This window comes from Salminus brasiliensis, chromosome 9 (assembly GCF_030463535.1).
Source record: "Salminus brasiliensis chromosome 9, fSalBra1.hap2, whole genome shotgun sequence".
Taxonomy (NCBI): domain Eukaryota; kingdom Metazoa; phylum Chordata; class Actinopteri; order Characiformes; family Bryconidae; genus Salminus; species Salminus brasiliensis.
Genome location: NC_132886.1, coordinates 25935586 through 25962957, shown reverse-complemented (window position 1 = coordinate 25962957; position 27372 = coordinate 25935586). Strand labels below are relative to the sequence as shown.

At 38.8% G+C, this 27372-nt stretch overlaps 1 protein-coding gene across 2 annotated transcripts; it reads right to left on the bottom strand.

The window, feature by feature from the left end:
* Nucleotides 1-2386: 2386 nt before the first annotated feature.
* Nucleotides 2387-27151, bottom strand: LOC140562405 (tyrosine-protein kinase Yes-like). 2 transcript variants are annotated; one of them, XM_072688030.1, is made up of 12 exons: nt 26716-27151; nt 15847-16143; nt 14662-14761; nt 12886-12984; nt 12568-12671; nt 12326-12475; nt 11246-11401; nt 9940-10119; nt 8783-8859; nt 7718-7871; nt 5904-6035; nt 2387-5341 (listed from the first exon to the last, which is right to left on the bottom strand). In XM_072688030.1, exons 2-12 carry the CDS (start codon nt 16133-16135, stop codon nt 5133-5135), a joined length of 1650 nt encoding a protein of 549 aa, XP_072544131.1. In that variant the 5' UTR covers nt 16136-16143; nt 26716-27151; the 3' UTR covers nt 2387-5132. The 2 variants fall into 2 exon arrangements, with proteins under 2 accessions (XP_072544131.1, XP_072544132.1); XM_072688031.1 differs by having other exon boundaries at nt 15856-16143.
* Between the last annotated feature and the right edge of the window lie 221 nt (nt 27152-27372).

Sequence of the window (27372 nt, the reverse complement as noted above, 5' to 3'; positions counted from 1 at the left end):
TTCCTAAAGCAGGGGCGGGGCTTCACCCACACCGAGCTTCTCCACAGGGCACATTGGCAGGGGATAATCAGACATCCTCAAGATCTGGCTTGAGATCCTTCAGCTAATCAAATGTCACTACATTAGATCTTTGGTAGGCTTAGCTTTTTTTTCCTGGACCTTTAACCTGTAGCTTCATTGATATACCTGTCTAAGAAGTGTGCTTGGTAATTATTAATGATTAATGATTACTCTGGGGTAGCGTACATTTTTGGGAGCATACAAAAGTGTAGCCCAGGGGCCCATGACCTAGGCCCTAGATAATCCAGCCCTTTACAGTAAGGAAGATTGAATAAGAATGTCATTGGGCAAGTAAAAGAGGCAAACAAGTAATTGCATGGCTTCATAAAGATATAAAAATAATAATAATAATAAAAAATATATATAAATAAATAAGTAATATATATAAAAAATAAAAATAAAAAAGACAATACAATAAATAAATAAATGTTGTAGGACTAGAGGTGGGAGATATGGTATTTTCATGATACACTGTATTTATAATAATATAAGTAATCACAGACATACTCATACTCTCCCATACTTCATACAGTGACTGTTATTCCCAATGTGCTGCACGACATCCAATCAAACCAGACTAGTTTCACTGTTTGGAAAGAAACACGCAGTTGATATATATGCACAATATCACGATACGGTGAAATAACGGCATAAGGCCCACCTTTATGTAGGCCTTCAAATGTTTACATGTAAAAATAACAACAAACAAAAATCCAGGTGCTTTTTTGTGCTATGTACCAGATGATCTTTGGTCTGCACCAGTCTACCAGTTCTCTTAAGTGTTCCACATCCCAAAGGGCTGGATTACCTAGGTCCTAGGTCATGGGCCCCTGGGCTACACTTTTCTATGCTCCACAAAAACCTACCCCAGAGTAATCACTACCAAGCACACTTCACAGACAGGTATGTCAATGAATCTACAGGTTAAAGGTCCATGAAAAAAGCTGAGCCTACCAGTTCCATACAGGATTCAGAACTAGTGACTGGGAAGGCCACTGAAGAGCACAGAACTCATGTTCATGTTCATGAAACCAGTATGAGACCACTTCTGCTTTGAGACATAATTATGCTGAAGTAGCTTTTTAGAAGGTCAATTGTGATCATGAAGGGGAAGGGATGCACATGGTCAGCAACAATTCTCAAACAGGGCTGTGGAATTCAAGCAATGATTGGTATTAACCTGCCCAAAGTGTGCAGAGAAAACATTCCCTAAACTCTCACACCATCTCCACCAAGGTGGAGTCCATCGATTTTCATGCTGCTGACCCAACCATTTGTGTGCCTCAGCAACAATTGAGGTCCGTCAGACCAGTCTTTACCTGTCCAGCTTTGGTGAGCTTGTGCCGACTGCAGCCTGCAGCTTTCTGTTCTTGGTAGAGTGGAGTGGAACCTGACATAGTCTTCCGCTGTTGTAGACCATCTCCCTCAAGGATCAATGAGTTGTGCGAGCTAAGATGCTTTTCTGCTCACCACAGTTGTACAGAGCGATTATCTGTTGCCTCTCTGTCAGCTCAAACCAGTCTGACTGCTGAAAATCCCAGGAAATTAGCACTTATTCTGATGGTTGATGTGAACACTACCGGAAGCTGCTGGACCATTTCACATGATTGGCTGACTAGATGAATGTAAATAATGTCTGTACTAATACACCTCTTATTATCTGGGATATTTTAGACCCTGTTTGACTAGGGCCTACTGGGTTGATTGTTCAACTTTAACATCATTTAGATCTTTAGTTTTCAAAATGTCAAAGTATTTAAAGTCCTGTAGTTGATCAAATATCAGGCCCAATATCCATTTAAATTTGTTGCTCCTCATACTTTTTCCTCCATAACTTTATTTACATGTTGTCCTGTGAAGTAAGCGTCACAGATTACTCTGACGTAGGTTTGAGGGGACTACAAAAAACGTGTGTGACCAATTTAGACATGAACATTTATCTGATGATTTCCATCCAAACATATTAAGCTTGGACACTAGGCAGTGCTTTTATTTTTAAAATAATATTATTATCCTTCAACGTTATATTTTCCATTTATTTTATAGCTTAAGGGATTGTTGTTCATTTATACTGGAGCCTATTAAGCAAATTGTAATTTTACCAATAAAGTCATTAAACAGACATTATATGAAGAACTATAGAATCTTATTACAAACAGATACTGTCATGATGATGTCATATGGTTGTACTGGAAAATAAGACAAGTAGCATGGTTCTCTTGGGTGATGTCACACTTTAGCTAAAGCTGGAAAAGTTGAATGAAATATTTATGGTAAATTAAGACTTTTACTATTCTATTATTCTCAGTGGATTAAAGAACGAGAGTAAACAAACAAAGAACACATTTTATTTCTGGGTAATAATAAATAAAGAATTATATCTCAACAGTCAGGGATTCCTTTCAGGTTCAGTTTTTTTTAGATCAGTCTCATCAACAGGCCTCTTCACACTTTCACATTTCAGTTTGTTTGTTTTTTAAATGGCACTTCTAATTAGATGCATTTAAAAGACACTCGACTTTTAACAGCATGAGAACAACCAGAAGAAAGACAGGTAAAACAGGTAATAGGTATTAAGTGTCAAAGCAAAGCTTGATGGAGAGTTAGCAAGACGGTTAACGCAAACATAGAGGGTTAAAAATCAGGGTAGGGCCCTGAAACCGTGAACAACAAAACTAATAGTTTTCAGTTTCCTTAGCAACACTGAATAAAAGCTGAAATGTAGCAAAGATTAATACTGTATATATAAAAATCTCTTAGCAGATGGAGTGACCAGCACTGTGTCCGCAGAGAAAAACAAATATGCTAAGAAATGTGCCAGACCAGTCTATTATATTCTTACATATTTTTACCAGCAGCACCCACGAGGACTAGGGGTGGCCTTTGCGTATGTGCATACCTGTGTGTAACGCTGTGAGCAGGTAATCGAGCAGGTAAAGGACGTTCTCTGACACAGTCTGGCTTCATAATGTACCAGTTATAAAAGAGTTCATGCTTTCATTGGTTAGAGATAATGTGCTTATTAAGTATTGTTCTATATCCAACACATCTTTCTCAGGCTGGTTTGTTGGCTCCATGGGAAAGGAATACTCCAACTTGTCTGCCACACCTTTACTGTATGGTCAATTTCCACTGACGGTCATTCTAAAGCATTTCCATGTACTTAGAAAGAAATCAATGACTTGATACTCACTTATAATAGATGCCTTTGGGCAGTAACTAAATTCCACCAATCAATGTTTATAAATTATGGATGAAATGTTTGAAAATATGACACTATTTTGTTGCATCATGCTAAATTTTGTTAATGTGATATACAATATTCTTTTTGAGCATCTAGTGGATATCGCCAGTGCTTAAAGAACACTGCAAATATTCAGTATGGGTGTAGTTTTTAGTAATTTTAGTAGTTTTTAAGAATCTGCCACTACTGGTGTATTTTGTCTGCATATCAAAATATCATGATAAATATTGTGTGTAGTGAAAACATCTTTTTACTTTTTACATATTTTTACTCATATGACCAAGCCGTATTTGAAATCTATGGCTATATAACCACTTACACTTACATACAAAGAATCTGAAGATAAACACTTATCTTAACTTCTCTTAACTAACTCTCAATTATTGCATATCTTCTAAAATCCACCTTTGAAAGCACTTGCATACAAGATAATACCAACAATATCACTAAATGTTCAGAACAATCTCGAATCAACCGATTAAACACAGCGAGAGGCAGAGACGACACTCTCGACATGCCTTCACAGCCTCGTAACTCTGGATCTAAGTCACTTACAACCTGGCAACAGGATGCAGTGAAAAAGACAGACTCTACAGATTCCTAGATGTTCATAGAAACATTGACACTACTGCTTCTTCAGTTGAATTCCTTTTTTCTTCCTTAGTCTGGTTTTCTTTTTCTTTTTTCAAATTACATTAACAAACAAGAGTATCTACATAATAGCCAAATGAATAGGTATAATAATATTTAATTGTAGTATTAATAAATCAACGTATGGGCTCCATCGCTTAGTAAATATCCATCGTTATGAATAGGTTATTTGCTCCATTTGGTAAAAACATCCCACACCTTCTGGGTCCATTAGCTATTTGTTGGGGGTCTAGTGTCATCCATTTCATTGTGATACACTTCAGGTACTACTGTAAGTAATATCCCTAAGAGATATTTCTTGGCCCTCCCCTCTATGCTATCCTGGGTTGCTCCTATTCCATTGAAACACTTTCTTAAGAGCATCAAAATATCTTTCCAAAAGATCTCTAGCTTAGGGCTACAGTATGATTTCCAATTTGTGCTCCATACTTTCTCCAACATGAACTAGTGTGTGTTGGGCCCATCTTTAACACAATTTCTTGGGTTTGTAAGTATCTTGTGATTACTTTCCATTTGAATTCCCTCCATTTGTTTGAAAATGTATGTATAATTTTGTATTATAGTTTTATTTTATTATTTATTTCTTATTTTCTACCCAGTTTGGAAGGCCAAATACCCAATCCCGGGTCACATGAACTCCCACTCATCACTAGCAATGCCCCCAACGCTAGGAGGGTGAAGACTAGCACATGTCTTCTCTGACATATGCGGAGCCTGCCAGCTATTGTTCAGTTAAATCTGTGGCTTCCAGCCAACAGGGAAAAAAACTTTTCTAAATCTGACCCCTGACCCGGCAAAAAGTAGTTCTGGTTACTTTCCCTAGACTTATCTGGTATCCATACACGATCAGTCAGGAGCCTGTGAAAATTCCACCCACGCATCTTTTCTGGAAACTATGTTGGAAATTCTTCCATCTGGAGAACTAGCACCATCTCCGAAAGAACAACTGACCTATATTCATGGTCTTATTTTGTATTAGTCTTCGCTGAAAGAATCCAGCGACTGCCCCTTGGTTTGTATTATAAGTGAGTTTCGAGTCAACGCGTTTTCCGTTGCTATTTAAGCACAGAGAAATGCATTGAAATTGCCGTCACTGGTAGTTTACTTACTACAGATGCAGCAAGAAGGAAATCGTTTACTGAATAAGCGACCCATGTGTGCAGCGTTCCTGCAAGTTTTAAAGCTCCTCTTCGGGCTGGTACTGCGGCTCTGTGGCAGTAAAGTAGTCCTCTAAAAAGCCCTTTATGTAGTCAAACGTGGGCCTCTCATCTGGCTCTCTTCTCCAACACTGCAGCATCAGCTCATGCAGAGACGCCGGACAGGCCGGAGGACACGGCATACGATACCCACGATCCACCTGCTCTAACACCTCTCTGTTCACCATACCTAAGAGTACACATGAGAGAGAGAGAGCGAGAGAGAGAGAGAGAGAAAGAGATTGAAAAATACAAAGAAAAAAAGAAGAGGATTGAGAAATGCTTGACGGTGCTTTGGCATTTGTTTCTATAGGAGTGCTTAACTGTGAGACAAAAAGAGACAGATGTGTGAGTGGGAGTGTGTCAGAGAGAGAGAGAGAGAGACAGAGAGAGAGAGAGAGAGAGAGAGAGAGAGAGAGAGAGAGAGAGAGAGAGAGAGAGATGGAGCAAAACTAAGAGTCACACTCAATCTGACAACAGCAGACAGATGGACTCAACTAATCTGCTACTAAAGAAAAAAAGAGGGCAATAGAGAGAAAGAGAGAGAGAGAGAGAGAGAGAAAGTAAGAGTATGTGAGTGAAACAAAGAACTTTGTCAGCTGCTGTGACCTCTGCTCATCACTCACCCACACAGACCCACAATCCATAATAAAATTAGTTATAGTTAGTGTGAAAGTATAATTAATTCTTGAAGCACTAAGGGTGGGTGTTAATGCCTGAACCAGGCCTCTGTATGTAGCTGCTTAACTAACCTGGGTAAGGGACTCTCCCCTTGGTGACGAGTTCAGTGAGCAGAATACCGAAGGACCACACGTCAGACTTAATGCTGAATTTGCCGTAGAGTGCCGCCTCAGGAGCTGTCCATTTAATTGGGAATTTAGCACCTAGAAAGTGTCCCAGAAAGACAACAGAATACTGAGGAAAAGGCATTATTATGAAATGCAAACGGTTTAACAACAGCCATAATGAAAAATACTACTACTACTGATATTACTGCTGCTACTATCACTACTAAGCTGTTTCTAGTTTTAATAGTACAGCCACTACTATTACTGTTACTATTCTTACTGTTACTACTACTACTAATAAAATTGTACTACTACTATCACTACTAAGCTACTTCTATGTTTAAAATTATTACCACTACTATTACTGTTACTATTCTTATTACTGTTACTGCTACTAATAATAACAATAATATTTGTTATTATACTACCACTAATGCTACTAACACTACTAAGCTACGTCTACCTTTAATAATACTACCACTACTATTACTGTTACTATTCTTACTGTTACTGCTACTGTTACTACTACTACTACTACTACTAATCATACTAATAAGTGGTAGCAGTAGTAATGCTCTACTAGTCCTAACAGTACTACTAATGCTTCTACTACTACTGCTACTGTTAGTAATCATAAGCCACAGTATAATAGAACTACAACATTGTAAAAAAGTACCACATAAAAGCAGTACAGTATAACAGTTTAACAAAGAGTGCAAGAAAGTGTGATTTCTGTTTGTGCATCTGAGCAGCTGTTTTGTGTGTGCCAACTCGGGACTAATACTCCATGAACAGCTGGATTAACCTCTCAGTAAGCCCACATCACTCCCTTTTCATGGCCTCCCTAAAAGTCTATGAGTGAATGAAAAGGAAACAATATAAATAAATACACAGTTTTGCTTGGAACAAAAAACAATTGAAAATGTATCATCCTTAACTGTTCCTGAACGGAAGTGTTCATTTGGAATTGTGGAATTGAGTACCAAAGTATTAAAACATATGTATAATGTAACAAAATTAATGTTAAATGATTGTTTCTGCTGGGAAGTGCTGGATTTATTCATTCCGGTTCTAAGCCCTGACTCTCAGTGCATGTTCCTCACCTTACTATAAATTACAGAAAAAGTTTGCAAAGTAACATTGGACAGCACTCCCCTAAAAACAACTGAGTCTGTTTGTTGCAAGGGTCCAAAAACAGTACAGATGCTTCATATTAAACTTTAAGCATTAATCACATCATTACTGAACAAGGGAATCCATTAGTCCTGCTATGCACGTTAAATAAATGACATTCATGTGCATTTCCCAGTGGTTACTCCAAACATAATGGATGAATTTAGAATGCTGAAGTTACTGCTCCAGTGACGTCTGTCCAGATGCTGTATTTACTTCACATATTCCACCTTTTAAAAAGGATACACTTATGATTTTGGGTAGGCTGGCATGATGATGATTCTATGGCACAGAAACATGCAACCATTACCAAACTCGTCTGGGTTCCCGTAACATCTGATTGCTTTCTGCTTTCTTTGCAGATTTATACAGATTGTGAACTTCATATGACTTTGGCCCATACAGTATCTGGCTGCCTTCAATTGGAGCAGCTTGGGCCCCAGAGACAACTGTCCATAAATCTCTAGTATATATAAAAGGTGAGATAAAAACTGTGTTTAACTGCCACATAAATGCAATGGAAAAGTGAATGGATGACAAAAAAGCAGAAACAAAAGAGACAGGTATCTATAGAAAGCAGTAACAGACTAGTTGCTGTAGCTGACCCTGTCTGGCCGTATACTCGTTGTCCTCGATGAGTCTGGCCAAGCCGAAGTCAGCGATCTTACACACCATGTTGTCGGTGACCAGGATGTTGGCTGCCCGCAGGTCTCTGTGGATATAGTTCATTCTCTCAATAAACGCCATCCCATCAGAGATCTGACCAACACAAAATACACACACACACACACACACACAGATATGAGAGGGTCACTTTAGAAATGTATTCACTGCATACAGATTACTGATTACCTGTTTAAAATGTAATTTATAACCTAAGTCAAAAGATAAAAGTACTGTAATCTGATTATTTGCTGATACTAGGATTACTTGGATTACTTAATGTTAAATTGAATAAAAAAACAAGGCAAAAAACAAATTCCAACACAGGGTCTTTCAATGAAGTAAACTGCAAACATTGCTGGAATAAAGGAAAAAATAATACAACGTCTGCTACTACTTTAATTTCTACTACTTTATCATTACTACTACAGTAATTATAGCTACTGTTATTACCACAATGACTGTAACTACTACCACTACAGTTAGAACTGGAAGGGCAGTGGCGGCTCAGTGGTTAGCGCTTCGGGATATTACTGACAGGGGTGTGGGTTCGATACTACTACTAATACTACTTACTAATACTTACTATTACTAATGTTAGTACAACTGTTACTATTACTACTACTACTACTACTACTACTTTTAGAATAACTGTTACTACTATTACTACTACAGCTACTAAAACATTTCGTACAACTGTTATATCTATTTTTAGAACAGCAATTACTACTACTACTAATACTTCTGCTACTGTTACAACTACTTTTAGAACAACTGCTACTACTACTACTATTACTGGTAGTAATACAACTGTCACTACTACTACTATTATTACTATTACTTTTGTTGGTACATTTGTTACTACTAATTTTTAGCATTACTGTTACGACTATTGTTACTACTACTGTTAGTAATACAACTGTTCCCACTAATTTTAGTACTACTTTTAGTACAACTGTTACTAGTATTAGACAGACAATCTGACAATCAGAAAAAAAGAGTTTAACCTGCGCTGCCATGTCCACCAGTTGTGGAAGCTTTAAGAGCTTCCCTTCCCCTTCTTTAAGAAAGTCCAGAAGACTGCCTGAGAAAACGACAAATAAATGAGCTTGATCAAACTGGAAAACAAATGTAGAAACAAAATAAATGAATACACATGTAAAAGAAAATCATCTCCAAATATGTCATAAAAAGATCTATTCTTAGATATACATTTTTACGGATGAATACTGAGCTGTGTCTTTTACATTGAGTTGTTTTTTATTATGAATCTTTACATTTACATACTATCTACAGCCTTCCAAAAATGAAGAGCATGGAAAAGTGCATAATAGGCAAGGAATACAAAAGCATGACATAAATTCCTCTTGCCATATTGTTGGACAGTGAATTTCACTAAGAAAGCACGAGCTTTAGACCCTTGAGATAGTATGACTTTAAGAAGCTGTCAAAGATCTCCTGCTGTCTATGTTCTCCTGGGAACATTTTGGCATTAAAGACCCCCTGATAGCAAATGAGCATATGAGTGCATGCATAATCTATCAGTTTTATGTGATGCAAACCACAGACCTCTCATTTTCCCTTCTTCAACAGCCTTTAGCACGAAACATTAATCTTTTGTTTTTTAATGAATATCAGGGGTACCTTAAACCTGCTGTTCTGTAGTTTGTTTATTATTGTAAACTGAAAGAGCTCATGCAGGTTGACACAGCTCAGCTTTGACACAGAAATAGATATTTCTAGATACACACATGTTCTCAATCGCACAAACACTGGAGAGCAGATGTTAAACCTAACAGGTTATTACATTAGAAGTAGGATCTAGAAGTAGGATCTATGCCTTCATCCTTATGTGTTAAATCAATAATCCAGAATCCTTAAGAAGTTATTAAAAAATAAATAATATACTGCACATTTCTTTATTTACAATTTCTTATCTGCCTCAATATCTGAAATATCAGGTATTAGGTTCATTTTATTATACATTTAGTTCTCCAGCTTTCAAAATACTTTCTTTTACTTTTTTACTATAACTTCTTACAGATCAGTTGAAATCTGAGTGACTGTAGAAAAGTAGCATTATAACAGAATCACGTATCTTTAAACTATCTGTTTTTTTTGTTTTTTTTTTGTTATTGAGAGAGAGAGAGAGAGAGAGATGCACCTTTGCTCATGAACTCCGTCACTATGTAGATCGGTTCCTGGGACACCACGGCGTAAAGCTGCACCAGTTTGTCATGTCGGAGTTTCTTCATGATCTGCGCCTCCTGAAGGAAAGCTTCTGGAGACATGGTGCCCGGCTTTAACGTCTTCACCGCTACTTTAGTACTGCCCTTCCATGTGCCTGATCCAAAAAGAGAGAATTACACTACATGTCCAAATGTTTGTGGATGCCCCTGCTTAAGAATGCATTCAGCAAGTTTCTGACACTGATATTCAGATGCACACACAGCTTGTCCAGTCCCTGTAAAGAAGTACTGCCAATATAATAGGACTCTCTTGAGCAGATAAACATGAACCTATTGGCACCATGCCTTATGCCAGGGGTGGGCTAGAGAGGTATAAAGCCCACCAGCATTGAGCTATGGAGCAGTGGAACTGTGTTTTCAGAAATTATGGTGCTATATCCAGCAGAAATTATTTGGGATATTGAGGATGAGGTGGGTGGTGATCCTCCAAGATCCTGAGCTCATTAACGCTCTTGTCAGTGAATGCGATCAAATCCTCACAGCAAAGCTCCAAAATCTAGTAGAAAGCCTTATTTGGACAGTAGAGACAGTTACTCCAACAAAAGCTGGATTAACTTTTTTTAATTAAGCCTTGGTTTTGGAAAAAAAACAATACATGAGCAGGTATCCCTAATGTTTGTCCTTACCGTTTATGTAGAAACTGTAAAATTTACAAAAAAAAAACATTGTATCACAGGTGCTAGGCGGTTGATAGGGTGTTGCTAGGTAGTTGTTATCATATCCATGGTGGCTGCTATGGTGTTGCTAAGTGGTTGTTATGGTATCCCAGATGTTTGCTATGGTATCCCAAGTGGTTGCATGGTAGTGTTGATAAGTGGTTCTGGTATGGTGCTTTGCAATGCCCAACCAATGATTCTCAGTTGTAAGTCGACTCTTACAGGAGTCCCCTATAGTCTTTTCTTTGTTGCGAAAGGTCCCATTTCCTCGGTATTCCACAAATGTAGGCATTTCCACTGTGAGATCTGCCTGTTTTCTTTTCTCTAGGCCCTGTGCCACAACTACATTATAATCAGAGTGTCTGAAGACAAGAGACACATGCCAGTCGCATATTCCATTATTCCTACATTCATCTTTTCATCTCAAATCAAAACATCTTCAATAAACATCAAAAGCAAAAAAATAATAATTTGTAGTTCCGCTACTAGGAGGAGAGTAAGTATACAAGTATTCATGTTACTGAATTTAGAGTGTGTGTGTGTGTGTGTGTGTGAGTGTACTTACCCATCCAAACTTCACCAAAGCAGCCCTGGCCCAGTTTAACCTCCAGAGCGAGAGAGTCTCTGGATATCTCCCATGCATCTTTAGCTAAACCCTGTGTGTGTGGCCGTACTGTCGGACACACTCCTGTTAACTTGTGACACAGACCATCTGAGTGGGCTAGAGTGAAGAGAAAGACAGAAGCAGTTAGAGAAAGATTCAAATGTCTGAACTGGCATTACACTTACACTTACAGTACACTCTCAGAAGCTGCTTCATTTTGTGCTCATTTAAAATGATCAATAATGCTCCTATTCTGCAATACCAGCACACTTTTTAATGGTAGCTGTGGATTAACTGTGTATCCAACCACTCAGAGGATTACAATTAATACAATACAATAATACAATAAAATACAATACAATAAAACTACAGCACACTGGCTATATTAATGCTAAATATCTATGGGTTAATTCTAAATCTGTTCTTTTTGAGTGGCAGTATCCACATGCAAGCTGCAATTTTGTTACTATGCAAGAAATTAAGGCCATCATAGCATGACACTCTATTTCATATTTAAGTTTCTAATAATAATGTATTATTTTAAAGGATATATATATAAATCATTCCACTACTTTTGTAAAGCTAAGACTCTGGTTAACCTATTTCCAGCACCAAAACAATTTGTCCACATGAGGAAAGGGGTGACTTTGCAGAAAAAATTAATTTCTAAAATCAGACAGTTTCTCAGGTTTAGGGTCAGAGTGCTCTAGGTCAAATGGGGTGTTATTATAGCAAGAACTGAGATTATTTTTGACATGGGTATTGCCTTATATACAAGTGTCTTTAAGGGCAAATTTGAGAAGATCTGCAAAAATCAGGAAAACACTCTTAGACCCCAGAGGGTTAAAAAGGGTGATTCTTTAGAAGATGTCTATGGCATCACTCAAAGAACTACTGGAAGAACCTTTATTTTGAAGAGTGTAGATGCTGGCTTTCATACCAAGATTTGCTGATGGTACTTATTATGTTATATGAGAGAGAGAGAGAGAGAGAGAGAGAGAGAGAGAGAGATAGCGAGAGAGGAGGAGGGGTGAGATTTACCGGTATAGTGTTTGATAAGGCTTTGGAGTGTGCTGAACTGAGCACGTGTAGTGATGTAATATCCTCCACTGTCCAGCGTCCGAACTTTATAGTGTTTCACATTCTCTCCTTTATCCTCCTCCCAGTCACGGATAGATAAGGAGAATGCACCTGCACAGAAGAAGGGAGGAGGTCAGACATTAATCACTTGTTCAGATTTGTTGCCTAGAACCCTTCTTCCACATCTATCCATCCATCATTACCTTTAGTGGTCTCACTCTCCCTCATCAGAAACATGCCTCTCTGGATGCCGGGCTGGAGAAGAAGTCTTTCTGCATCTTTGCGCCCCATTTTACCAAAGTACCACCTAACACACACAAGCAGATTCTGGTCTTATACAAAATCAGATCCTGCTAGAATATCTTCTCTTCTACTTCTGAGCTCAAATCTGGTGTTAATTGTAAATTCACTATCTGAATAGGCTCTTATAATTTCTACTGAGAACTTCAGCTTCTATGCTGTAAAGAACAGTGGGTGTGTCACCGAAGTATAAACAGAATAACAGTGATAAAAGGACTCACTCTTCAGCCTGAATGGAGTCTGCTGGAGCCACATAGTTGCTGGGGATGTAGCCCTGTAGACCCGAACTTAAAGAACACGCTTCCCACCAATCCCCCTCACTTCGACAGAGAGAAAGAAAAAATATTACTTTCAATTTACCTACATTCTTTACATATGTTACTTTTATAATACTTAGCAAATTATTACATTGGTTTTAGAGTTATTAAATAATGTATACTAGTTATTGAAAAGTCACAGTATTTACTGATCCATTTATTGTAGTTACTCAATCGTTTGTAGTAGTAACTGTATAATTCATCCCTTTTTAAAGAAATTATGGTAGTTACTTAGTAATTCATAGTGGTTACAGATTCATTTGTGATAGTTACTGAATAATTTATAATATTTAGTTATGGAATAACTATTAAGTATAAGTTGTTACGGAATAAAGTATATGTTTTTATTGTATCATTGGTTTTATTTATTTCATTAATAATAAAAGTAAAACCCCTTTGAGAATATTTCTGATGTGCTTCAGGGTTTGGGGATTTAATCCTAGTGGTGCCACTGTGCCCACCGCAGTCCCAAATGCAGGTGAGTGCAGGGAGTGTATGTGATGGGAGTGCATAGTAAGAGTTTGTATATCACTTCCAATTTCTGAAATTTTGCTAAGTAAGTAAAACAGGCTGATATTTTGAAACAAAGTACTTACAGCAACATGCACATAAATTAACTGTCAGAAAATACAAGAAAGCATTCTTCTTGTAACTGATTTGTTTCTGTTTATTGATTCTGCTTTAAATGGCTTCAGTAACTGTTATGCAACTACAATGTAGGTTAAGTTGTTGAGAGGGTAGAGCGTAAACGTTGGCCCATTTAGAGGTCTTTAGAGTTGAAGGGGGTTAAACTTGATTCAGGGAAATGTTTACATGCTTCTTAATCTTGTTGCCATGTGCTCAGATCAACAGCTGGCCACCCATCATCGCTTCTAAGCTACACCAGTCAAATAAATGACTCTCTTATGAAAACACATGCATAGTATATAGTATATAAGAGAAAACGCAAGGGGAGCCATGATCCTGTTTCTTTAAATACTTAATGTTAGAAAAAAAGAAATAATGTAACAAAAAAGCGCATAGCAGACTCTTCCTACTGAGGAGACTGAGGTCCTTTGAAGTGCAGGGAGCCCTCCTCAGGACTTTCTTTGACACAGTGGTGGCATCTGCCATCTTTTATGGAGTGGTCTGCTGGGGCAGTAGCATCTCGACAGCAGACAAGAAGAGACTGAACCAACTCATAAAGAGGGTCGGCTCTGTGAGTCTATGTCTATGCATGAGACTCTGGCAGCACTGGGCAGCTCCTTTAGTGACAAGCTGCTTCACCCCAAGTGTGTAAAGGAGCGGTATCGCAGGTCCTTCCTTCCTGCTGCCGTCAGACTCCACAACCACCACTTCTCCCAGCGCACCACATACACACACACTTAAACTCCAAACATGTTTAGGGAATAGAGGTCCCTCAATGTAACAATACAATGTGCAATGTGTAATTTTTTCCTGCCTTCCCACATGTGCAATTAAGAGTCAATTTGCAATTATCTGTAAAAAATCTTTAAATAATATTGTTTTTCCTCTGAGTTTTTTACTTCTATTATTTATATTGTGTATATAATGGTAATGTATCTATGTTTTGCATCTGAATGTCTTGATATCCCTTTGCTGCTGTGACACTGTGAATTTCCCCACTGTGGGACTAATAGGGGATTATCTTATCTTAAAAAAAAAACTAAACACACTCACGTGTTATTAATGATCTGAAAGCGCTCTCCTTTCTTGAACGACAGGTCATCTGTTGTCCTTGCTTCATAATCATAGAGTGCAACAAAAAAAGTGACTCCACCTAAGAAAGAATGAAGGAAAGAAGAGTGTTCCTTAGAGTGCACCTTACTATGCAATTAAATATGTAAAAACATGGTTACTAGTGGTGTACAGATCACCCACCACGGATTAATGGGCAAAGTGTAATATTGTAGACAGTTTTACTGTACAGCAGTTACTTTTTATAGTGTTTCCGACGCAGAGTTTCAGTGAAAAGATACAGACAAAGCAGTAAGTGGTGTGACTGGTGTTGGGAGTTTTTGTGATCTGTTACATCCCTAATAGTTTCTAGAGCTCTATCAATTATATCAGCTGATCTTAACAACCCACAATTGTATCTGAATCTACAAAAAAGATCTTTTCTCTAAAGAGAACTGATTGAAGATATATAGTAAAATGCAGAAACCAAAAGTCCTGGGTACCTTCTCCCTAAGTGAGAAAATTATTTAAGACCACTACTTTCTTTTACTTACGTAAGTTTAAGAATTTATCAGAAAATAAACACAAAAAAAAACAACAACAAACAACTAAGTTTAACTAAAAAATCTGTCCTGTAAAAGCTCTCAGATGTCCCTGTTTGTTGCTTGGTCTGAATGTAAACTCATCTGAATCCAGACCACATCCCCTTATTCCTCCTTAAACTGCCATACCACTGTACAACCCATTCCAGGCCCTGTTGTCGACTTGCCATTAAAGTCCAATCACCATACTCTCATGGCAGTGACTGTATCTTTATCCATTTACGGCACAGCATGGTCACACTTGCCTTTTTTTATAAAGCTTCTGGTTTGAATGTTTCTAAAATCAGTACACAGAGTATGTGTAGCCTTTACGTGCTATGCTGTGTTTAAAGCTTTATAAGGCACTATGCAGTTGTGCTGCAGACCGTTCCAGGTATTTTAAGCAGCAGAGAAAGGAAAGACAGTGAGATGTATGTTTGCTTAGCAACCACAACACAGCACAGTTAAATGGGGGTCAAAAACACAGCTGGAAGCAGAACTGCATACTGTCTCACAAAAAATGTAATCTAAACTACATTACTGTTTATTTAATCCAGTTAGACAAATATGACTAAACAAAGTAAAAACAAAAAAAGTTTGAGTTCACCATGTTCACCTGTTACGCTCCCAGGAAACGTGCTGCTTCCAGTTGTAGAGTACGAAATACCTCCAAAGGGTGTTATATCTGCTGTACCACCAAAAGGCACGAGTGTGTTGGTGTGTGTGCAGCTGTGTGAAGCGCTGAGTGTAGTGGTGTGTGGGGCCTGGTTTTGAGGGGGGTGTGTAGGCTCAGGTCCATAATGTCCTTGTGCATCAGCAGCAGACTGGGCTGCAGGAGAGGAACTCTCTGTCTTCTGAGGTGCAGCTTTATCCTGCTTACTCTGAACACAGCCCATGGCAACACCTATAACACACACAGACATCTTATTACATTTATATGTATAACCAATTAAAATGCTATTTGAGCATACTGTAATTTAAAAAATGCATTTAATAGGAGTCTAGTACATTTTCAACACTTTCACTTTGAAGGACTCCATTAGGAAAAATAGTATATTCCATTGTATGTATACTGTATAGATATTTTTTTTTAGGTTTCCACCACTTCATTAGGAGTAGACACTCAGCCACTAACCTGTGCAAACAACAAATGTTACACTGGACTTCAACCTAGAGGTTTGTATTAACATCATCACATAAATTAGGCTTTGCACAATATATATATATATAATTCAAATTATTTACACTTCACCAATGGCCACCGGTAAGACTAACACACTCAAAAAACAGCTACTCACTGAAACACAACCATTAAAGGTACTCAAACATCCAACACAGAACATAAAATCAGGTTACATGCAGATGGCATTTTACTCGTCCACTCTTTCTACAAAACCCCACCTCTTTCCAAGAGACCCATTTAAACCATTAATATATTCAAAAATTATGGATAATCCCATTCCTCCATTAACATGGACCAAATAATCCATCATTTCACCAGCATGAACTAATCTGACACAACCATCAAGACTTTACCTATCTCCCTACATAACCAGCACATCACAAATGTGGGCCTTTCCTCCAGCTGTCAGACATGCCCACACTCAATTTCAGTTCATTACTTAAAGCCATTAACATTGACCTTGGAGGATCCGTCCTCTTTCTAATTGGCAGAATACGCACTATCAAAATGATCCTTCTCCTAAAAGTAAACTATTAATTTCTTTAATGATGCCAGTCCCACCCATCCCTCCCACCCAAAAGGTTTTAATCATCAGACTGCTACCGTGCTGTATTCTACTGGAAAACAAACCACCAAGAATCTAATTATCCACACTACAGAGGCAAAAAAACTCTCAGTAGCGTAACAGAAAATTCATCACTCGCACCCTGCCGAAACACTTCCATATGGCAAACCGGCTTTCCACACAAGTAACACACCTGTAACCAGTTTCTTGAATACCTGCAACTTAGACTTTATGGTAAGATGCTAAAACATTCTTCCAGTAACAAGGTTAGACAGAGTTAATGTCTGTTACAAGCTTCAGATCTGGCTACAGCATGTGCAGGGTATAGCTGTAGCTGTGGAATATTAAACCTACTGGCAGGCTAACAGAAATTAGCCTTCTCTTAGAAGTTGATCAACAAACGCATATAAAGTGCAAGATTCCACAGCAAGCACTGCTACATCATAATATGCATGAATGATGCACATTCATAATTATGCAATTAAAAATGTAAGAATTTAAATGGAAATGACTGGCGTAAAGCATTTTCATCACACTTCATGTTGGAGCTTTTTAGTAAAGATTGCTGGCTTTGTTTGAGGCCTATATGATTACTGTACACACAAATCAAAGCCTATTTGTTATTATTATTATAATAAAATATTATTATTATATTATTACCATCATTATTAGCTGGGCCCTATCAGTAAATACACTAAAAGCAAGGCCAGTACCACTGGCGCATCTGAGTGGAACACAAAGCTAGCCAAAAGAGTGCTTGGAAGTGCATCCCTTTGGCCTAGGCCCAGCTTTCCAATGCCTAAATCCTGAACTCAACATCTATTAAAGATCAAATCTGTGCATAACAGCCACTTTAACCCACACTTCTAGAAGTCCCCAAAGAGCTATGAGAGGAACTTGTCTGGCTGGGCAATCGCTCACATTCCTCTCCACAACACGAGCCAACACACTCTTTTCAACTAATGCTTTGCCCAGTATTTCTTTTGATAACATGAACTCTGAAACCTCTCTCGCTCAGAGATTACAGAATCAAAGAGAAATCTGATCTCCAAGTGTGATGATTTCCAGGACTCACGCTTCACCCCTCAATATTTTCATCCTAATCCTCTCTGGAGAGTGAAAAACAGAGAGAGAGAGGGAGAGAGACTCACTCTTCGCCCCTTCAATATTTTCATCTTAATCCTGAGACTCTGTGGGGATTACCCAAAGAGAGGATTTACAGCTAGACTGAAATCATTAAAACAGAGAAAAGAAGATAACGATGGTTGTGCATTCTACTACTCGAATCAAATTCAGTCATTTAAGAGATAATGGCGCCGCCCTTGTGGCGATCATCAGCCCGCTAAATGTGAATGATTAAGCATACTTACAACCATTTTTCTTTCATGGTAGACTTCTTAAAAAAAATCAAAGCTCTGGTGTCACTGCTTGGTTTACGGCACTGTGACAGGGTGGTGTGCGGTTAGCTAGACAGGTCAGCTTTGATACTTTCTCTTCTAATGTGTGTTTAGTATGTTAAAGTCTATTAGCTTATAGCCCACCTGCATCCCTGGCTTTGACTTTGTCATGTGGCGAGTCTGAGCTCCCCAACTGCAGACACTGGCACAGGAAATGCCGCAGTCAGCAAGGCCTGGTTTGGAACTAGCAACACCATATTTTTCCCAAACTGGGGAAAAACTCCAACTGCTGGCATGAAGTAAGCTCATGATGAAAACATGGTCCGATTTGTGAAAATGATGTTAATATTTAAATTATGTTAAACTTATGTATAAGTTATGAAAAAAAAAATGTCAGAAATGTCTAAACTGGCATAGGAATCTAAGGGTTAAGTATTAGATTGTACTGTTATTGTACTGTCAAGGTTGCAGTATTGTTATTGGTACTGGGCGTGAAAAACTGGCATCATGCAACACCTAACTGTTACATCACAGTTTTGGGCTTTTAAAATTAGCACTTTTTTGGCCAGATTTTCATTTGAATGAAGAGACTATAGTCTACAGTCTGCAGTGAGGCATCTGCAATGTTTGTGTTTGACAAATGCAACAAAAAGAAAAAAAATATTGTATTGTGAACACTGTAAACGCTAATGAAATACCGGCAGTATACTGACCAGATGGTATTGTTAAAAGTTAGAATTGACAGTTTTGGTAAGTATATTACAAAGTAATATACACATGTTGTTGAAAGTCGAAATATTAGCAGTCCAAAATATGTGAAATACCTATTCCAGCAATAAAGGCTGCTCTGTTGAGGCTAACGATTTATCTGTAATGTTGCTTTGCCAGTTAATGAGATTGAGGTGCACATAACAAACAGGCCTGAAAAAGCTGGAAGGATGTGATCAGCCTGATTCGTTGAGTGGAATGTTTTTTTTAAGACAAAGATAAAGCAGCTTGCACTGACGTATTGTGCCTGTGGTTCATTTTCTGACAGTTACTGATTTGGCTTGATAATCTGGCAATATTTTTGTGGAAAATTCTTCACCACTAGAGCTCTTTTAAACTGTAACCCCTTAAACTCCGGGGAGGAAAAAAAAAAAAAAAAATTTATATATATATATATATATATTATTCAGATAAATAGCGTACACATTGGCCTAATAGCCTCTGCTTAAAGTATCCATGTTGGTTTGGGGTAGTATGTAAATAATGCTAATCCAGTTCATGTAATCCATTTATAGAAATCAAGCTGTAGAAACAGCCCACAGACGTTGCTGTTTTAGTGATTTCACAGAAACACAAGTCTACACAGTGCTCATTATGTGCAAGGTCATGGCAACATTGGGCTTTCAGTGATTTATTTGAACTGTTAATACATTTGTAATATAAGAACCAAACAAGAATTTGATGTACAATTTTTAATATATATATTTTTTGTAAATCAACACAGGGGCAGGAATCTCATACAGCACATATAATATTTGGTTAAATATCCCTGAATGGTCCAGTGAACGAAGGTTCTGTGACTTTGACCAGAGGATCGCTGTCTGAAATTGCAACATCCTGCTAGCCATCGGCAGCCAGAACCCCCCCACCCCTCCCCCCTGAGAGACCACAATTAGCCTTGTTCATTCCAGAGTGGGTAGATGACACTTTCACCCCACATCATTCCAGTGCAAAGCTGGATGGCTGTTGGTTGCCTGGTGATGTTGCATCGGTGGCCGTCTGGAAAAAGAGGGGAAGGCTGGCTACACACACGTCGAAGTAGACATGTGTTTCCGCCCTCCCAGTGTCAGGAGTATTGCATGTATGCATGGGGAAGAATATGTATGTGTGGGTAACTGGCAATCCAAATTGGGTAAAAAAGGTTACAATCAGACATAAAATGTCCCTCGTCACCTAATCAGACGTCTTGGACAGCAGCTTCTCAGTCCACGGTGATGTAAAACTCACTTGACTGTAGACAATGACACTGGTGTTCCACCAGACCAATTTCCTCTCACCTTCTAGACATTGGCAAGGTGGCTACACCTCCCAATAACTTGTACTTTTGTACAATTGTTTGAACTGACGATCTTAAAACTTAAAGCTGTTTATAAATGACTCCAAGAGTCATTCTTGACTTAAATCTACAATCATCCTTCTCAGATCTGCACTGAACTCCTTGGACTTTCCCATTGTACTGTGCATAGCCAATCATAAACACAAACAGAAAGTTAAGAGGCCTTCAGAACTTTTTGTTGGGTGTATGTATTTGTTTTGACCCTGGCAGTATAATTGTGACTTGAGCGTCTTGAGATGTTTTTTATTCAAAGATATATATTTTCACTCATTCTGCCACCAAAAAAGAACAGTTCAAAGAAATCACTGGGAGACCAAAACTGCCAACACATTCATGTCCATGATGAGGGCATGTAAACTTGGGACCACAACTGGATATCTGCCTATTCAGCCAACAGCAGCTGAGCCCCCACTCACTCATGCTGAGTGTTTCAGCCTGGACTACTTTTTAAACACAGCACAGGGAACCAAGCTCATTTACACACATACACACACACACACACACACACACACACAGGGTGGAAAATGGTAATGTAGAAATTCATTATGGCTGTTAACATAACATCACATACTGTTTCTTTAGGAGAACTAAACCTTTTGTGTGTGAACCTGTGAACAGTTTCCAAGCGAGCATTTGCACATATTCAGAACAGGATTATGGAAGCATGTTCATAAAGAAGACCTGAGGTTGGATCAGACTCTTCTCTTATTTACAATCAACTACTTATAAGAGTGTGGATCCAAGATCATCTCTCCTGCTCTCAGATGACTGATGAATCTGAGCCAGATCACTATGGAAATACTTACTTTGGTTCTGTAGATCTGAGTAACAGTAAACAGCGACTACAGTGTGAAGTATATTCCTCTGAACATTTTGTTGATCTTGTGCAAACCTTGCATCTCCATTTCTTTTGACGTTTAAAGCTGGCAGTTGTTGTTTTTTTACACTGTGTCAGGATTTCATGGTGAATGGACCAATAGAAATGCCCCAAATGCTCCAAAATGACCTGGAATAAAATATTTGTACATTGACTTCCATTGAAAAGAAGGGAATTTTCCTTCTCCTTTAAAGCCTTGTTTAAATGCTAGTTTACACCAAAAGCAAAATACATTATACAGGAGAATATAGCAGAATAAAAAGCAGAAATGGTTTAAATGTAGGTATGAAAGTGTTAATCAGTAAACAGTGTGAACTTTATTGCACCGACCAGAACACATGGAGTGTGACATAATCATCATTCACACAGCGGAAACAAGCCAGCCTCCACTAAAACCACAGAGAAATGCTGGATAGACTATAGATAGTAACACAAACTAATTAATTACATCATCTTTTAGCCTGGAGGAAATAACCCACAACTGCACAAATACATACACACACACACACACACACACACACCAACATCCAACATTTAAGAGCGCTTCTGGCCTGCATTATACACTCAATTAAAAGAGACCTGACCCACACAACAACAGTATTTTTCCGTTTCTTCTATCCCTTGCTGAGGTCACTAGGTCTAGCGTAAACAGTCCCACAGACGTGCGAGAAAACCTAAACGTGCAAAGTAATGCACAACACAAGAGCAGTCATCAATAATATCCGATCTGTTTATGCAGCTGTTTTTATGGGACAAGCCCCCACACGCACAAACACACTCCACACATTAAAACCATGCTATAGCTTTAATCCCTGCTAAACTGCATTTGAAAACCTTTAATCACATTAACTGCAACGCTAGGTCTTGCTATCTGCAGTCAAAACACTCTCACATCTGACCCCCACAAACTCATCTCCACACACACACACAGGCGCAGTCTCTCAAACATACACACCCCATCCATAGGGCTTTAACCATAACGCCGTCCAAAACAGCGAATCACAGCTGCAAAAATGCTCTCCCCCTTTGGGTTCCCGCTGGAAGTACTTCCTTCCACACGCTTCAGCATTCTTCATCTGCGTCAAGCAAAGCATGGAGCGATTTCACAGTTCTGCAGCCTCAAACTAGAAGCATGATATTCGTGGAAATTCCTCAATGATAAGCAGTTATCAAAACAACAACTGCGGATTAATCCATGGCATATCTTAGATTCTCCTACTCCTCTTCCAGTTTTGGAGTAGTCTGGAGTCAAGGGCAATGTATGGAGAGGCCAGTCGCTAGAGTTAGAGGCCAGAGGCCAGAGTTACGTCACTGTAGTGCGGGTGTGTATTGTGCGGTATGGCTGTTGTTCTAGTGTGTAGAGTCCACATGGAAGTGGTGGCACTGAGCATGCATGGACCGGTGCCAGTGGGGTTAGTTACAGCCTTAGTCACCAGGGAGGTCAGTGTGGTTCTACAGTTATGCAGTTGGTTAAGTGATCATTCTGTGAAGTGAGCTTAGAAGGGAGTGGGTCTGAAGGGAGGTGTCTATCTGATGACCCCTGTGAAGAGTTTGCAATGTAGTGGGTGATTAGCGTATGGGTGAGGGGGATGGCCTGGGCCCAATGTATAACCCCAATCATGAGGTGCAGGATTGTGTCTTTTCTTGTATTATTTCACTTGTTCAGAAAAGTCTACTGGCTCCTCAGTGATTATAGTAATGGGTTTTTTACTCTATTGCTAATCATATCATGTTATGTAGTTATACATAATCATATACTGACAATATTATAATATAATGTTTTTTTTTCTGGAAGTTTTGTACAGAACAGATAACCCAGGATTCTCTGAAGATGGGTTAAAACTGTGGTGCTACCGCAGAGTTTAAGTATTGTTCTGTATTTTAACCAGGGCTTTCATTTTAAGATGGACACCCATGTCCAAGACCCTCGAACATCTGGGCCATTAGTGGGAAATTATTTTTGAACATGCTAAATTAATAAATAAGGTCTTGTTACAATTCCAAGTCCCACTGTGGAGGCAAAATGACCAACATCACGCAAAACTTTTTTCTGCATTTTGTTCTAATAAAAATCATATTCTGTCAACAATATTCTACAAACAGTATAGTGCTACTAGTATTTACTCCTCGTAGTGTATATTCCATTCTTTAACGTTCCACTCGCAATCAGCTTGATTTATCACCTTACCCAGATGCATTCGATTGGCTAAGACGTGTTTGGTAATTGAGGTGTGCTCCTTTAATTTAGAATGAGAGATGCTAGGCTAATGTTGCTACCAAACACTGTACTTAGGCTGTCACCAATCTCACCTCTGTAAATACACTTCTAAAATATTAATTTATTTGTTACAAAAATGTATTAAAAAGCAACAGACAGGCTGTATATAGTTATATTTAACATTGGAATTAAAACTAGAACTACATTATTCCCGTAATCACCAGCACTGTAATATTATTACACTTTTAAAACTGGACTGCAATGCACAGAATAACACCACATATCGTACCATGGTTAAAGTGGATCCTATTACTCAGAATGGCAGCCCAACAATCCAGCTCTGCAGAGAGGTTTATTTTTGTTTTATGGACTAAAATAGAATAAAATAAAATAAAACAACCAAAAATGTATGCTTTCTAGGCACTGGTTTACAGGGATAAGCCTGGGGACAGTCTAACTCTAGTGTCCAGCGTTAGCCAAGCATCTTCCTTTGTGATAAAAAAATAAAATAGCATTTTAGAAACCAAACAGGTCTGATCAACTGATCGACTGCATCTGGTGGGAGTAATTAAGCATGTTTGTTTGATTTTTCATGAAATTCGTCTTTTAAGCCTTGCCCAGTTCTAACTAAGTACTTTAGACTGGGCTGAGTTTTTAAAGAAGATGAATCAATCAATACGTAGATAAACTACATATCAGTCAACCAGTAGAGTAAATAGCCTGTAAAATTGTAAGGGATAAAGAAGGGTCAGAAAATATCCATTTAAAATAGCCAACTTACCACAAAAAGTAAATAAATAAATAAATAAATAAGAATAAATAAAAATAAAAAGGAAATGGGCTCTTCTGAGATAGGGAAGGTCTTGTAAGTTAGTCATGTTATACACATTCCCATGCATAACGCATTACATTTTATATGTGGTATTTTGCTGGTAATAGGCATTTTAAAAAGTAGTTCTGTGCAATGAACAAACAGTGTTTGGAACTTTATATTGCTGATGTCCAGCGAAAAACATCTCCACCTTTTGAACCATGTAGCTGTGTCACTAATTCTGGATGAATGGACCAATAGATACCAATATTTTACATTGACTTCCATTTCATTTTATACAATTTACATACACTAAAACTGCAAGAAAGAGGCAAAAAAAAAAAAATCTTAAACCAGATGTACAGTGCTTGGCTACTGGAGCCTTATATCACTAGTATCACTATCAGCTCTCACAACCTGTATATGACCAATGCTGCACAGTACAACACGTATTGAGGCTCGACATAAAATGGATATCACCGCATGTAAAACAGTGCTGAATAAACAATGTCAGAGAGAGAAGAAAGTGGTCCAGGAGCTGGATGGGAGAAAAAAAAAGTTTCCTGTAATGGCCGGCCTGGGGTGACTGGATGTACTTCCAATTCATACACATATGGCAATGCAGTCAATCATGGGTCTACGATGTTTACGAGAAGCCTGCTAACCTTCCCTTGCTTTCACACACACTTCCACATGGCCAGTAACTATTTACATCCACTCAGTACCATCTACTCAAGTAATGGTTTGCTGGATTTGGACCATCCTTCTACATTTTGTTCAGAGGCATCTTAGTCATTCATATTTAGCTTCATAGCTTTATATTCATCTGGACTATTTTGTAACTGGGCACATCTCAGTTATTTTTTTTTACCTTCCTATCGCAGTTCTTAACATATTAATGGAAATGAGACTGGAGCGTTAGCCTAGCATCTCCCAATTTAAACTAGAGAGGCGAACTTCAGATGCCCAACTAAAACGCTCGTTGCCAAAATGTCTTTGCATTCTGATACGTTAGCTCTTTATCTGGGACCAAGATTTTATTTTAGACCAAGAGAATCCCAAGAGAGACGAAAAGAGCCTACCAAACATTTTTCGACACTGACAGATGGTGGATGCAGTTAGAACTTAGTAAGAAACTACTGCAGTTCTATACGTTATTTAATACAACAGGGTTTTGACCTAAAACTTTTACACTTACACACTTTACAAGCTGTTTAAGGAACCCAGTCAAACGTGACTGTCTGAAATACCTACAGTAATTATTTGTCAGTCTGCATGTTGGACATCATCGCTGTCCAATGAAAAACCTGTATCTCCAAAATGGTGATTTTACAGGAAAAGCAAAAACATCCTTAACTGTCAATAGATGTAAAATAAAAGTATATTCTTATTATTATTTTATTAATATTGTAAAACATTTCTGTTGGTCTATTCATCCAGCATGACACAGCATACAGAGCAGCTACAGGGTGAAAACTACAAACTGACAAAAGCAGAGGTACAAGCAGAGCACACACTTGCTAGATACATTTTGGGCCACATTGTGTTCAAATATAGACGTTCACTATATGGACATAAATAATGGGACACATGCTCATTCATTGGTATTAAAAAAAAGTTTCTCCTGCTTTTTTTGAAGTCACTGTCTCACAGTCCAGGGAAGAAGTCTTTCTCTGCTTTATACCCCCCTTTTATAGCCCACGCCTGGCTTAGAGTCCTATTGGTAATTCTTCTCCACAGGGACGAGACAAGCTGTGTGAGTGCATGTGCACATCTGTGTCAGCACTGGGGGCAGATGAAAGTAGATGAATGCATGCATTAGAAGTCATTCCAAGTCATTGTAGTTATTTTCCATACAAGTATTAAGTAAGGGTTTTCTGAGCTGTTTTGTCTACTTGGGCTAAGCCAGCAATAGTGGTTGTGTAGCACATGATCTACATGATGGGCTGCACAACACAATCCACACAACAGGAGGCTGAAGTTCTCTTGTTAATGGAACTTTCCGTTCCACCTTAAGCCCCAGAATGCAGACTGCATCTGCTGCACTGTTTAAGGTGGAACGGAAAGTTCCAATAGGAAGACAACTTCAGCTTAATAGCTCACTCTCTCACACACACACACACACACACACACATACATACGTCATTCATCTGGCACCTCCACTCATACTTCATCAATGCATTTCATCAAAACATTTCAAAGTGACCAACGCAATGTAGCTCCTGGCGAGGTCATGCCACACACACACACACACACACACACACACACACACACTCTCTCAAACACTCACTCTTAAAAGTGTAAAATATTCGGAGCTTGACCTGTGAGAAGCACAGAGCCTTCCCTCGTCCTTCACAGCAAAGTCTCCTCCAAGTGCATTTCACTCGAGTCGAGTTCGCTTCATCTCCTGACACACAGCTGCTGCTGCTGAAGTCACACACTCACACACACACACACGCACGCACGCACGCACACACACTCTTCAGCAAGGCGCTCAACGTCAGTCACTGTTGAAGTCAGACATTAGAGGTGAGTCGTGGCCCCTTCAGCTGCCGCTTACACTCGACAGAGTGTGTGTGTGTGTGTGTGTGTGCGTGTGCGTGTGTGTCAAGTCCTCAGCCCCCGTAACAACATGGCGGATGTTGAGTTAGAAGCGCACAGCTGGACAGAGCTGTTAAATCTCCGCGGATTCTGCCTGAGCTCTCTCTATCGCGCGCGCGCAGACACACACACACACACACCCCTTCCCCAAAGAGTCGCTCACATGCCCACATGACAGAGGCACGAGCAGAGGCAGGCTGGCAGAGGGCTTTCTGCTGTAGTGCCGCTCTGGGGCGCTCTGTAAGTCATTTGGCGACATCTAGCGGCTGTGTTGTTCCACTGCAGCTTTCAGAGACACGATGGATGATGGTAATGCTGACTGTACTGTGGAGGTGGGCAATATGGCAATGTTGTATGGTTGTGCTTAGGCAATGTGC